Source organism: Momordica charantia, assembly GCF_013281855.1.
Source record: "Momordica charantia cultivar OHB3-1 chromosome 4 unlocalized genomic scaffold, Mcharantia_2.0 BLBB01000004.1, whole genome shotgun sequence".
Taxonomy (NCBI): Eukaryota; Viridiplantae; Streptophyta; class Magnoliopsida; order Cucurbitales; family Cucurbitaceae; genus Momordica; species Momordica charantia.
Window position 1 is genome coordinate 11793136 of NW_028275162.1, and position 13529 is coordinate 11806664.

At 46.9% G+C, this 13529-nt stretch overlaps 3 protein-coding genes across 3 annotated transcripts; 2 read left to right on the forward strand and 1 right to left on the reverse strand.

The window, feature by feature from the left end:
• The first annotated feature begins 1294 nt into the window (after positions 1-1294).
• On the forward strand, positions 1295-2191 carry LOC148211810 (uncharacterized). The gene has a single exon (XM_088122925.1). The coding sequence runs from the start codon at positions 1295-1297 to the stop codon at positions 2189-2191; it is 897 nt and encodes a 298-aa protein (XP_087979051.1).
• Positions 2192-2685: 494 nt separating this feature from the next.
• On the forward strand, positions 2686-3114 carry LOC148211811 (uncharacterized). Its single transcript, XM_088122926.1, has one exon. It carries the CDS (start codon positions 2686-2688, stop codon positions 3112-3114), a length of 429 nt encoding a protein of 142 aa, XP_087979052.1.
• A 6808-nt stretch (positions 3115-9922) lies between these two features.
• On the reverse strand, positions 9923-10480 carry LOC148211812 (uncharacterized). The gene has a single exon (XM_088122927.1). It carries the CDS (start codon positions 10478-10480, stop codon positions 9923-9925), a length of 558 nt encoding a protein of 185 aa, XP_087979053.1.
• Between the last annotated feature and the right edge of the window lie 3049 nt (positions 10481-13529).

Here is a 13529-nt window from a genome sequence, read left to right on the forward strand (position 1 = left end):
GGATGTCCGGGGTGAATGGCGATTCTCTCAAGTCGCCATCGTCGAACGAACATTCTTTCTTCTCGCACCTGACCTTAAGTGCCTCGACCTGCTCATCGAGCTTGTGCTTCATCAGGTCGAACCCTTCTCTAGTTATCACAGCTTCTGGCATCAGAGGCTTGTATTTTGACTGAGCCTTTAGGTTCGAGTTTGAGAACTCTCGGGAGTAGGAAGGAGAGTCTTCCGGCTCCCGAGATGCCCTCTTATTCTTTTTAGTGAGATTCTTTCTCAGATCGTTGTCCCGCAAGCTATAATCCACTCCTTCAACGTTGGGAATGGACTCGCGATCGCCAGGTTGGATGGATGGGGCTCCCTTTTCACCAGGTGCGCCCGGGACCCTGGAGGGAGACGCAGTTCGATTAGCACGCGTTGCCTCGCCGTACATTTCTTCCATTGTGCGCAACCGATGGCGCATATCATCCAACTCGCGCTGGAGAGTAGACAAAGCTTCAGGGTCTGCTGCCTGGTTGGCCCTTTGGGAGGTTTTTCTCGAGGTCCCTCCTCGGTCTCTGTTGGCTTTTGAGGGTTTCGGGTGAGCAGGTGGTAGCTCTTGGTTCGCATGGCGGGCAGATCTGCGCGGCAGATCTCCCTCTTGTCCTGCTCGGACCTGGTCCTCGACTATTCTTGCGTCGAGGTCTCACTGAGTGTCGTTATCAACGTTCACACCCCTCCGTTCTGTCGTATTAGCAGAGTTTGCTGGATGCACCATTTTCGCATATATTTTCTAGATCGGGATGACTTAAGATGTCGTCCCCACAGACGGCGCCAAATATTTATGGAGGGATTTGCACAACGGTTCAGCACCAATCGAGCTCTAACCCGGTCTCCGGTTCCGACCTGAACACTAGAGTAGACCTGCACAAGTGGGTAAGCACTCCGACGCTCAAGTCAGTATAGATCGGACTCCTTATTTAGTTCGAGGTGAAATTCGATACCTGAGCGTGAAATGAATCCCTCTATTTATAGGTGACGGATCCGACAGCACACACGACCGGCGGTTACATGTCTTTTCTCATATCGGACCTGTCGGGTTCCGAGCATGTCGGTCCCCGGTCAGATCGAACTTTGGTGCCCACACTTAGTCTTTTATAACGGGCAAACCCGGTCACCTCGGCGGGGCCAAGGTGGACCTAAGCAATCCTTTTTATTTAATTTCTTCAAACACTAATAAGGGTCCTCCACATGTCTTGCGTATGTTTACCGCCAAACACCTCTGAAGCAGGTTTTTCATAAACCAGAGACGTCCGGACGTTTGATGAAATGGATTGTAGAGTTGAGTGAGTATGGCATCCAGTTCGAGCCCCGAACAGCTATAAAACGACATGCCGTCGCAGACTTTTTGGCCGAGCTCACTCCTCCACCAGTTCACACCTTCGAGTACGAACAGCCGTGGACGGTGTACGTGGACGGATCTTCAAATGAAAAAGGGTGTGGCGTAGGCGTGCTCCTCCTCGCCCCGGATGGCATGCGTTTCGAGTATGCCCTGCTCTTCAACTTTCGTACATCAAACAATGAGGCCGAGTACAAAGCCTTGTTGGCCGGGCTGCGCATGGCAAAAGGTCTGGGGGCCACCCACCTTCAGATTTTTAGCGACTCACAACTCGTAGTGAGTCAGATTAAAGAAGAATATCAAACAAAAGATTATCGAATGGAGAAATATTTGACAATGGTTAAATCAAACCTTGCTTTCTTCCAGGCCTACGAAATCAGGCAAATCCCGAGGTCGCAGAATTCCAACGCTGATGCCTTAGCCAAGTTGGCGTCTGCTTACGAGACCGACCTGGCGAGGTCGGTCCCTGTGGAAATATTAGACAATCCTTCCATTTTGGAGCCGGACATGATTGAGGTCGACTCTCACCTCCCGTCATGGATGGATCCGATAAAGAGCTTCTTGGAGGGAAAGGTCTCGACAGACCCAAGGGAAACTAAGAAATTGGCAAGGAAAGCAGCTCAGTACTTGCTCCGAGATGGGACATTGTACAGGCGTGCCTTTTCCTTACCTCTCCTTAAATGTATTTCCAAGGAGGACGGAGAATACGTTCTTAGGGAGGTCCATGAAGTAACCATTCAGGGGCCAAGTCTTTGTCAGCGAAGATCATTCGACAAGGTTACTACTTGCCCACGATGGACCGAGATGCAAAAGAGTTTGTGAAAACGTGTGACAACTGTCAACGCTTTGCAAACCTCGCCCACCAGCCTGCCGAGTTGCTGACTCCGATCTTAGCGCCATGGCCCTTTGCGCAGTGAGGTGTTGACCTTATCGGACCTTTCTTGTTGAGCAAGGGGCAGACCAAGTACGCACTCGTTGCAGTAGATTACTTCACCAAATGGGCCGAGGCTGAAGCACTCTCGACAATCACGGAGGCTAGAGTCACGACCTTTATCTGGACAAACGTAGTCTGTCGTTTCAGTATATCGAACGCGATTGTGACTGATAATGGTAAGTAGTTTGACAACACTAAGTTCAAAGACTTCTGCCGCAAGCTCGGAATCAAGCACCTCAGCTCGTCCCGAGCTCACCCTAAGGCCAACGGATAAGTGGAGGCGATAAACAAGATCATTAAGCGCGGCCTCAAGCTATGGCTCGACACTAGGAAAGGTCGGTGCACCGAAGAGCTACCCGAAGTACTTTGGTCCTACCGAACTATGTCTCGGGAGTCCACTAGTGAAACCCCATTTTCCATGGCCTTCGGGTCTGAGGCCGTAGTGCCTGTGGAAATTGGGATGCCAACAGAGAGAGTAGATTACTACGAGCAAGCTGGAAACGAAGAAGGGTTACTCCTCAGCCTCAATCTCATCGATGAGAAAAGGGAAATAGCTCGGCTACGTTTGGCCGAGTACCAAAATCGAATTACAAGACACTATAACACGAGAGTCCGGCCTCGGAGTTTCCAGATCGGACATTTAATTCTTCGTAAGGTGCAGAAGCACGTCGAGGTGTTGGAACCAAACTGGAAGCGGCCATTTGAAGTCAAAGACATCGTCCGACCTGGAACGTACATGCTTGCCGATCTCGAAGGAAAGTTACTATCACATCCGTGGAATGCAGAGCATTTGAAGAGATATTACCCTTGAAATGTGAAATGGTCCAAAGACAAATTGGACTAGTAAAAATTTTCAAGGAATAACCCAATAAAGGGCTCCGCATTATGTAATTTCATATCTCCTAACGGTGCGAGTTCGATATTTGAAGCCTGAGTCGCTAAAATCCTTGGCAAACATCCCATCAAAATCAGGATGCTGGTGAAAAGCTTCCTCCAGCAGAACTCCGTTGCTAAGCTTGGACTCTGACAGCTCAAGCTTGGCCTTCAAGTCTGCCCATCTCGGCATCTCGAGACTTCAGTTTGCCCTACAGGTCATGTCGGAGGCGTTCAAGGTTGTCGTTCTACTTCATCAATGCGAACTTCTCCTTTTCCAGGTACTTGGCCACGGCGTGCGTGCCTCTCAAGTTCTCTAGGTGTCGAGCAGCCTCTGCCTGGGCACTTTTGAGCTCGGCCTTATCGGCATCAGAAGAGGATTTCCATGCCTGGGCCTCAGCACGAGCCTCTTTGAGTTCCCCCTCCAGAGCAGCAGCAGCTTCTAAAACGGTAGAGGAGGCATCTCGCTCCTTCACAGTGAGCAAGTCGCGTCCTTCTAGTTCAACTTTCACCATGAAGGCTGTCTGGCAAGCTGCAGCGTGAGCCTACCGAAGTGGGCAAAAAAAAAAGAAAGGAGTTAAAAGGATAACTTCTAGGATAAGGCCATAAAGGCTTAAAGAAAAGGAAGAGGCAAGTTCGTACCTCGGCAGTGGAATCCAACAATCGTTGGATGACTGATCCCGGAGCGCTTACAAACTTAGAAGCTCTCCTCCAGCAGCGGTCAAAGTAAGAGCCGGAGATTTCCATTGCCCTTTCCCTCACCCCGACGTTAGACAGCTCAACCTTGAACCTCAGATCGACATTGGAGGTTCCTCCCACCTCGCCTCAGGATCGTCCACTAAGTTCCCAAAAAGATTGGCCCGCTGGCCAGCCTATACTTCCCTCACCTCGTCCTCGGAGTGATAAGTCTTTCTCTTCTTCTTTTTGGACTTCTTGGGAGAAGCCTTCCTCCGGATCTCCCTAAGAGGAGAAACTTCAAGGATCTCCTGATCCTGTCAGGTTCCAGCCGCAGCTGCTCCCAGCGACGAAGCCTCTGCATGGCCAGCTTCAACTACCTCGACCTCAGCAGGAAGGCCAACTACCATAGGGCTGGGTGCCTCTTTGCTTTTGGCAGCCTGTTTAGTGCACAGGCGTTTGCGCTTCACGTTTTGGGAGAAACCACACACCATAGCTGCAAGGAGAAACAAGAAAGAATGAGCGCGAGTCATGAAAAACCGTAAAACACCCAAGAGACTGTCCAAGCGATTACCGACCTAGTTCGGAGTTCGGCCTCTCAGCTTCAGGCGGGAGCAGAAGAGGGTTGTAATCCAGCAGCCTGAAAGCAAGGAGAAGCTTGTTTGTGACAAGCGTGCTGATCTGCTTGCCGCTCTTGAATTTATCTTTGAAATATTTGAAGGCGTAGAAAATTGGCTCGGAGAGTTGAGGAATCGGCCGAACAGCAACTGAAATTGGCAAAAAAAATCGTGAGTTAGACCACGAAGGAAGGAAATTGGAAGCAAGTAAGGAATCGACCCCTTACCTAAGTTCCCAAACCTACGAGGGACGTTGTAGAAAGGCAGGTCGGACTCGTTCTTGGCCAACCCTCCGGAGGCAAAAAAACCACTTCCCAACCCACTTCTTTATTGAGGACGGCCCTTTCAAAATGCCTCCCGTGCCCTTTTTGGCGCATAAGTAGTGTACCTCATGCTTCTTGGAGATACGTTTTACCTCAAAACAAGCTAGAAGCTGTTCAACTCCAAGGAGGTCAAGATCGTCCACTTCCTTACACCGAAGCCAGAATAGAATGGCTAGCCTAAAAATAACTCCCTAGCCATTGCGGGCCACCTGAGTATGAGCCAACCCCGTACGGACGAGAAACTCTTGTACCAATGGATGGACGGGTAGGCGAAAGTCGTACTCGAACATCTTTAGGTAAAGAGTAACGCATTCTTCCGGTAGATTATCAGCTCGTTCCCTTTCCCTAGGAAGCCTAAGGACTATATCATCTGGTATGCTATATCTCCTACGAAGAGGACCGAGGTAGTTCTCAGGCATTTGGGAAGGGTATTCTAAACCCTGGCCCGAGGTGGACGTATCACTATCATCCCCATTGTCATCAGAAAATCTAAAGTTTTCTATCTCTTCCTCTTCAAGTTCGGAATCTAACCTACTGGTGAACTCCTCTACGGAATTAGCTTTCTTAAGCAAAGAGTCCCGACTCCGAGCTATGTCACTAGATGAACCACTAAGGGAGGAGGAACTAGGGGACATTGACATGACTTGAAAAGTAAAAGGAGAGAGTAAGAGAAACAAAATCAAAAGAACGAGACTGACCTAATGCAAGAATTCTGATCTGGTCAGGTCGGACTCCAAGATTTCATACAGCGTAAAAAGCGGAAACGAAACCTTGGAGGTATTCATAGCAGTCCGAAGTTTAATCTCAACCGCACACGTGTCATAAATCGGACGTCTCAAATCGGAAGAATTCCAAACGTCGTAAGTACTTGAGTGCGAGGCGAACACCGGTTCTGTTTTCGAGATCCACCAACGACACAATTAATAAATTGAATTTTCAATTCACCACGTGGATTAACCTTCTCAAAGATTAAAAAAAACAAACAACAACAAACTTCTCTGCCTGGTCGAGATCGAACCCGGTAGAAAGGGAGCCAATGTTCGGGGATAAAATATCCGATTGCCACGTGGAGGACGGGGATTGGCTGTCAGAAGAAATTGTTTGAAAGACTTGTTTAGCAAAGCTCCTCCTCGGAACCTTCCGAGGAGGGAAGTTCATTACACCTAATTGTACTACAACCCCGAAAGTATCCGAGTTTGATCTACTCGAACCCGACACGTCCGACCGCAAAACCGACCAAGGTAACCGCTTGTCGTGACCCCTGTCGGGACCTAAACCTATAAATGAGGGCCTCATTCACCATCAGGTAAGAAAATTCTCCTCGAGCCTAATATTAAGTCCGAGCTGCTTACTGACTTGAGCGTCAGAGATTTTTCCCTCTTGTGCAGATCTTTCCATTGCCCTTTCAGGTCGGAGCTAGGACCAGGTTCGAGCTTAGTATCCGTTGTGCAAATTCTTGCATAAACAAGGTGCATCTTTCAATCTTTGGTGAAGCGTTTTTAACTGCTTATCATGTGTTAAATACAGTACCACATAAAAAGACAAAGATTACACCTTTTCAAATGTGAGAAGGATATAAGCCAAAGTAGTTGTAACGACCCAGAATTTTTCGCACACCTCTAGGTCACATTAACTACCCAACTAATTAAGTTTAACCCTAACTACATCCTGCCAACTTCCTATTCAAACAAACATATACAATCAAGTTCCAAACCTCATCAATTTAACGATAAATCAATCTCATAGAACAACATTCAACAACATTCGTGAACCACTTCACGAGGCAAGTTTATTATTCAATCTATATGAATCTAAATAAATGGAATAAAACTCAAATAGGCACCTATCCCGAAGTGAAACTAACGACAAGGGAAAAATCTCTCAATTATTCAAATACGAATACACCGTTTATTAGCCATAACATAAGGCCTTAACCAATGACCTAAACTAAATAGGAGTAACTAAGCAGCCTATGGTCCTCGCTCGTCATATCTCCTCCGTCCCATCACCATGGTCACCCACGAGTCCTTCACCTGAAACAATCATTGTAGAAGGGGGGGTGAGTATATAAAATATACTTCGTAAGTAGCCCTCACCAACACACACACACACGTCATTGTCAACTATATCAAGAAACACTCGTAATCATGCTTTTCAATACATTATGGATTTAAACATATACACATTTCGTAACATATTAGTGAGAACCACAACCAGGAAACATGTTAACAACCAAACTCCAGTCTCACTAATATTACCAGTACCTCTATGCTTATCTCAGTTATCATACCCTTCCACCACTATTCCCTTCGAGTAGAGTCGGCCCCTAACCATTTATACCCAGAGCCCCGACCCTACAGCATCGGCCCTCGACCATTTATACCCGAGGCCCCGATGACTTCACCATCTATTGGCCCTTGACCATTTGTACCCAAGGCCCCAATAGTCTTTCCTCTAAAGGACTCCTCGTATCGACCCTCGACCATTTATACCCGAGGCCCCGATACTCCATTAGTGACGTATCAGCCCCCGACCATTTATACCCGAGGCCCTGACACTCACTTCTTCACTCCACTAGTGGCGTATCAGCCCCCGACCATTTATACCTGAGGCCCTGACACCCACTCTTTCATTCCATCCAAAGATTCCAACTTTCACCAGAGTCTCACTATATATTTTCTATTACCACTAACCCTGCATCTTTCAACTCACAAGTACAGTTCAGCATGATTTCACAACTTTATCAATTTTCTAATAACGAAAAGACAACCCAATCATGCTCAATATCCAACATCAGTATTTAACAAGTATTACTACGGATAATAGCTCACTAAACACGCCGAACAAAACATACATATCCAGGCAACAAACACTACCACCGCAATACTCACAGTTTAGTAAAGCAGAAAACTCACAACTTTTCATCGACAAATACCCAATACCATTCCAAGTATATCAACTACCACAACGAAGATTATTTAGCACAATGACATCACAAAATTAGCATTAAATATCACAAAAATCAGCACGTTAGAGACCATCGAGCATACATTAACACACGCACACGCCCCTTGTCTACTTACCCACAACCGTGCTCTTAAGTTTTGCGTCGACCTCACCCTAAGCACATCAAAACATAAAATACAGCACGTTACGTACGTTATTTATCCTTCGAAATTAACTCTAAAAGGGTTCGAATGACGCATTACCACCAAAACCGACTTCGTATATATGTGGGTCACCTAGATCTAACTCGCCAAGGTGTGGATAAACTAAATCGAGCTTCGAACGGATGTGGGTCACCGCCAAACGTCCTAAACACCGCTGTAACGTACCAATCCTGTCGTCGTTTCGCTGCTGTACCACCTTCCGTCGTGCGCCGCTACGAGGAGGGGCCACGCCGCTGCTGTACCTGTCACGGAGCGCAGCCGCTGGAGCGCCGGGAGTCGCCGGCCGTCGCTGTTCGAACGCCGCCAAAGGAATCGCATCCGGCGGCCGCTGCTCGAAGTGGAACCCGTGCGCAGAACCGCGCGACGTCGCACAACGCCGGAGGAGGGAGGCTGGGTCTCGCGCCGCCGCTCGGGGTGTCTTCGCCCGCCGCTGCTTCGCCGGCCGCCGCTCGTGGTTCGTCCGCCACTACTACGAGTCGTCGTCCCGTTCGGTGGGCAGCAGCACCGGTGCTGCGTCGAGGCGTCGGAGAAGCTGCCAGAAAGGAGCGGCGGCGGGATTGGGAACGAAGAAGAAGTCGGGGGAAAAACGGCTAGGGTAGAAGGAAAAGAAGAAGAAAGAAAAGGAGCTTGGGGCTAGGGTTTTCTTTTCCTTTTGTTTTGTTTTAAAAACCCATTTACCCCAATGGAGGCCCAACGCGTTCAAGCCCAAGAGAAAGAAGTCCATCCCCCTTAAAACAAGACCCACCACACTGAGTCCGGTAATTATTAATTTAAGTTGGAGTTTAGAGCCCGATAATAAAGATAAATTTAATTAACGATCAAGAAATTTAATTAACAATCAATTTAAAATTAACTGAAAAAAAAATTCTCCTGATTCGAGACTAACTAACCTGAGGGACTCGGGGCGTTACAGTAGTAGACGACACTAACGAATAAAGTTAAATTTTGTACAAGTCATTGGAGATCGGCTTTCATAAATGAATGAAATTTACACGTCAGATTACACACGTCTCATTGATAATAAACTCATAAATGTTCGGCGTTCCATGGCTGGAGGAGTTGTCTCCCGTTGAAGTCGGACAGCAGATACGCTCCAGGTCGGAGTATTTTCAAGACTCTGTACGGACCTTCCCAGTTTGGCTCAAGTGATCCTACATGCTGCATTACCTTCTTGAGGACGAGGTCGCCAGGCTTGAACGTTCTGACTTTTACTCTAGCGTTGTAGTACCGAGCCATACAGTTCTGATACTCTGCTAGCCTGAGCTGGGAGTGAGATCTTTTCTCCTCGAGTAGGTCAAGATTCACAAAGAGAGCTTTGCTGTTGGTTTGCTCGTCGAAATGTTCAACTCGAGGAATTGGCATGCCGACTTCCACTGGGACAACGGCCTCTGACCCGAAGACTAGGTCATATGGCGTCTAGCCAGTAGTTCGGTAGGACCACAACACCTCTGGTAACTCTTCCACCCACCGACCTTTCAGAGATTCTAGCCTCGTCTTCAGACCACACTTGATGATCTTGTTGATGGCTTCAACCTGTCCGTTTGACTGTGGATGGGCTGGAGACGAGCTGAAGTGGACTATGCCGAGCTGTTGGCAGAACTGATTAGAGCACCATCAAACTGTTTCCCATTGTCGGTAATGATGGCGTTCGGTATACCGAACCGGCATATAATGCTCTTCCACACGAAACTGATGACCTTCTCCTCGGTAATGGATGCCAGAGGCTCGGCTTCCACCCACTTGGTGAAGTAGTCTACTGCTACCACGGCAAACTTCAACTGCCCCTTCACCGTCGGCAGTGGGCCGATCAGATCTATCCCCCACTGAGCGATAGGCCAAGGGCTTGAGATCGGCGTCAGCATCTCCGGGGGTTGTCTCGAGATGCTTGCGAAGTGCTGGCATTTATCGCATGTCTTGGCGAACTCCTTGGTGTCACGTTCAATCGTCGGTCAATAGTAGCCCTAGCGGACGACCTTGGCAGCCATCGACCGAGCTCCTCCGTGGTTTCCGCAGACTTCTTCGTGAATCTCGTGGAGAACATACCTCGCCTCCTCTGGGTCGAGGCACCGCAACAATGGTAGGGAATATCCCCTCTTGAAGAGCTTGCCTTCTTGCATCAAGTAGTGAGCCGCTTGACGTTGGAGCTTTCTGGCCTGGCTCAGATCGTCAGGAACTAAGCCACTGATCAGGAAGTTCTTAATTGGGTCCATCCATGTAACCTGAACTGACTGGACCTCCATTACTTCAGGCTGGTCGATGGACGACTCGGCAAGTATTTCAACTGGAACCTTTCTCGACAGGTCGTTCTCGTAGGCCGAGGCTAAGCGAGCCAGTGCGTCGGCATTGGAGTTTTCGGACCTCGGCACCTGTCGAATCACACAGTCCTCAAACTGGGTGAGGAGCCCTCGAGCCTTGACCAGATACTTCTCCATACAAGCATCCTTCAGTTGGTACTCCTCGGTAACCTGATTGATGATCAGTTGGGAATCGCTGAGAATCAAGAGACACTTCACACCCATTCTCGTTGCGACCTTCAAACCATTTATCAGAGCTTCGTACTCGGCTTCGTTGTTCGAAGCTCGGAAACTGAACCAGAGTGCGTACTCGAACCGAAGACCACCGATGCCGAGGAGCAGCATGCCTGCCCCACAACCCTTCTCGTTGGACGAACCATCGATATAGAGTGTCCACTGGTCACGGACATCGCCCTCTTGCCTGGGTGGGGCAGCTCGGCAACAAAGTCTGCAGCTGCCTGACCCTTCAACGTCGTTCTCGACTTGAAGGCGATGTCATGCTCACTGAGCTCCAAGGCCCATTTCATCAGCCGGCCTGAGGTTTCGGACTTGTAGAAAATCAGCCTCGAGGGGAAGTTGGTCGGAACGATTATCTTGTGCGCTTGGAAGTATGGTCGTAGACGTCGGGCCGACGTCACCAGTGTTAGAGCCATCTTCTCAACACAGGGGTAACGAGCCTTGGTCTCGGTCATTGACTTGCTCTGTAGTACACACGGCTCTGCCGACCTTCTGCTTCCCGTACTAGGACTGAGCTTACTGCATTTTCCGACACGGCTAGGTACAAGTAAAGAACGTCATCAGGCAGTGGCTTGGACAATAATGGGGCCGTGCTGAGGTATTGCTTCAACTGCTGAAGTGCTGCTTTGCAATCGTCGGTCTATTCGAACCGACTCTTTTTCCTTAGCGTTTGGAAGAAATGGTGGCACTTGTCAGTGGAGCGAGATACGAAGCGATTCAAGGCTGCTAGACGGCCATTCAACCTCTGTAGCTGCTTATCTTGTCCGGATTGGCTTCAATTCCGCATTCGTGGATCATGAACCTGAGGAATTTTCCTGACGAGACCCCGAAGGCGCACTTGCTCGGGTTGAGCTTCATTTGATACTTCCAAAGTACACTGAAGGCCTCTGCCAAGTCGGCCAAATGTGAGCTCGTCTGCTTGCTCTTCACCAACATGTCGTCCACATACACCTTCATGTTGCGTCCAATCTATTTGGCGAATATCATGTTGACCATCCGCTGGTAGGTCGCCCCGACGTTCTTCAAACCGAAAGGCATGACGTTGTAGCAATACAACCCTTGGTCGGTAACAAACGCGGTGTGCTCTTGGTCGGGCACATGCATCTGAATCTGGTTGTACCCGGAGTAGGCGTCCATGAAGGAGATTAGCTCGTGCCCTGCTGTTGCATCGACGAGCTGATCTATCCGAGGTAGGGGAAAACTGTCTTTCGGACACGCCTTGTTAAGGCTCGTGAAGTCAATATAGACACGCCACTTGCCGTTAGACCTTTTAACTAAAACAACATTGGACAGCCACGCGGGGTAGTGAACTTCTCTTGTGAAATTAGCTCGTAGCAACTGCTCGACTTCTTTACAAATTACATTGCTTCGCTCGGTGTCGACAGGCCGATGCTTTTTCCTCACAGGCCTATAGCTAGGATCTACATTAAGTCTATGCACCATTATACTTAGGTCGATGTCCGGCATGTCGTCATGAGACCATGCAAACACGTCAGAATTTGCCTTCAGAAAGTCGACAAGTTCTTCCTTCACCTCGGCCCGCAGTCTGCTACAGACATTGACTTGCTTATTCGGCCCCAGCAAGGGGACAAGTTCTAGTTCTTCCGCTGGGGTGCCGCGGCTGAGCTTTGCCTCATCATTACGTGGTGACACAACTGCTTCTAACTCCATGATTGTTGCGCAAGTGGCGGTCCCCTTCATCGCAGCTGTGTAGCATTCTCTTGACGTTTTTTGCTCTCCTCAAACTGTTGCGACCCCAACCATTTTAAATTTACAAAATGTGTCACTTACAATTAATTACTATTAATTAGTAATTTATATTTAATTTAAATCTATAATATATATTTAAAAGTTACCATCTAAAAAAATACTATTTTATTTTAACGTCCAAATATAATGTTATTGACGCATGATGAAATTTTATAACATACATTTTTTATTAAGGGAGTATTAGATATATTAATCAATCCATATTTTATTGTTACGTTTGATACGTTATAATTCAATTTCAATTTTCGAAGTTGGGGTTTGTTTATTAAAACATATTTTACTTTCAAATAAATAATATATTTTGAGAAAGTGTGCATTATCCTTTGTTTATTATTGTTTTTTCTAACAATTAGTGGTATTAATTTTTTATCCTTTTATTCATTGATTTTACTATTAAATTAAATTAAAAATATTTCATTCATTGGCACGTGGCAGCATACTAGTTTTAATAAATTATTCAACAAATATAGTGTTGGAAGGAACAAAGATACTTGCCACGTGGGCAGAGTTCAATGGTCAAGGGTTTAGGCCGAGCTCCCATATCGACACGCTGATCTCACAAGGTTATCCCAAAAACGCATCAAAGACGAACTCTGACATCATAAGGTACAGTCAATAATGAATGGTAGGTCACCCGGCCCTAGGAACCACCCATCTAATCCCATGTAAATGCACCTTGCTCCACTCCATTAGATATGGAAATCTGTATGGAAATATGCTTGAAGTTGACTACCCGCTTGTACTTAACCTGTTTTTTAGGTTTCATGCTTCCAGCTCGCTCGCCAACAGTTCGCTACGGCTCAGCATCAATCTAGAGAATGTTTTAAATTCCATTATTCTCATTAATTTGAATATCAATTATCAAAATCCTCAAAACTATTCACCATGTTTTGTTTCTATTTTTCACTAAAAGCTCATGATTTCACCATGTTAACTGCCATTTGATTCTTCATTTCTTGTGGCTGCAACCTTCACAAAAAGATCGACGATTTATGTTCTTAATCATTTCAGTGACTTTATTTACTATTTCGACTGTTATTTCTAGTTTTTCGACAACTCACACCTTTAATAATAAATAAAAATACTAACATTAAATAATCTTTAAGTCACTTAGGAAATAATATATTGTAATTAATATATAGTCAATGTAATAAGATGATATTACTGAGGTTTAATTTTGGACTATAAATTTTAATTCAAATCTCGAAATATATATTTGTAAATATTAAAAAGAATGGACATTTGTGAAATATCATGTCTAATATGA

Coding starts and splice junctions, on each gene's coding strand:
- LOC148211812 (XM_088122927.1), bottom strand. CDS start 10,480: ATGGGTGTGAAGTGTCTCTTGATTCTCAGCGATTCCCAACTGATCATC.
- LOC148211810 (XM_088122925.1), top strand. CDS start 1,295: ATGAAATGGATTGTAGAGTTGAGTGAGTATGGCATCCAGTTCGAGCCC.
- LOC148211811 (XM_088122926.1), top strand. CDS start 2,686: ATGTCTCGGGAGTCCACTAGTGAAACCCCATTTTCCATGGCCTTCGGG.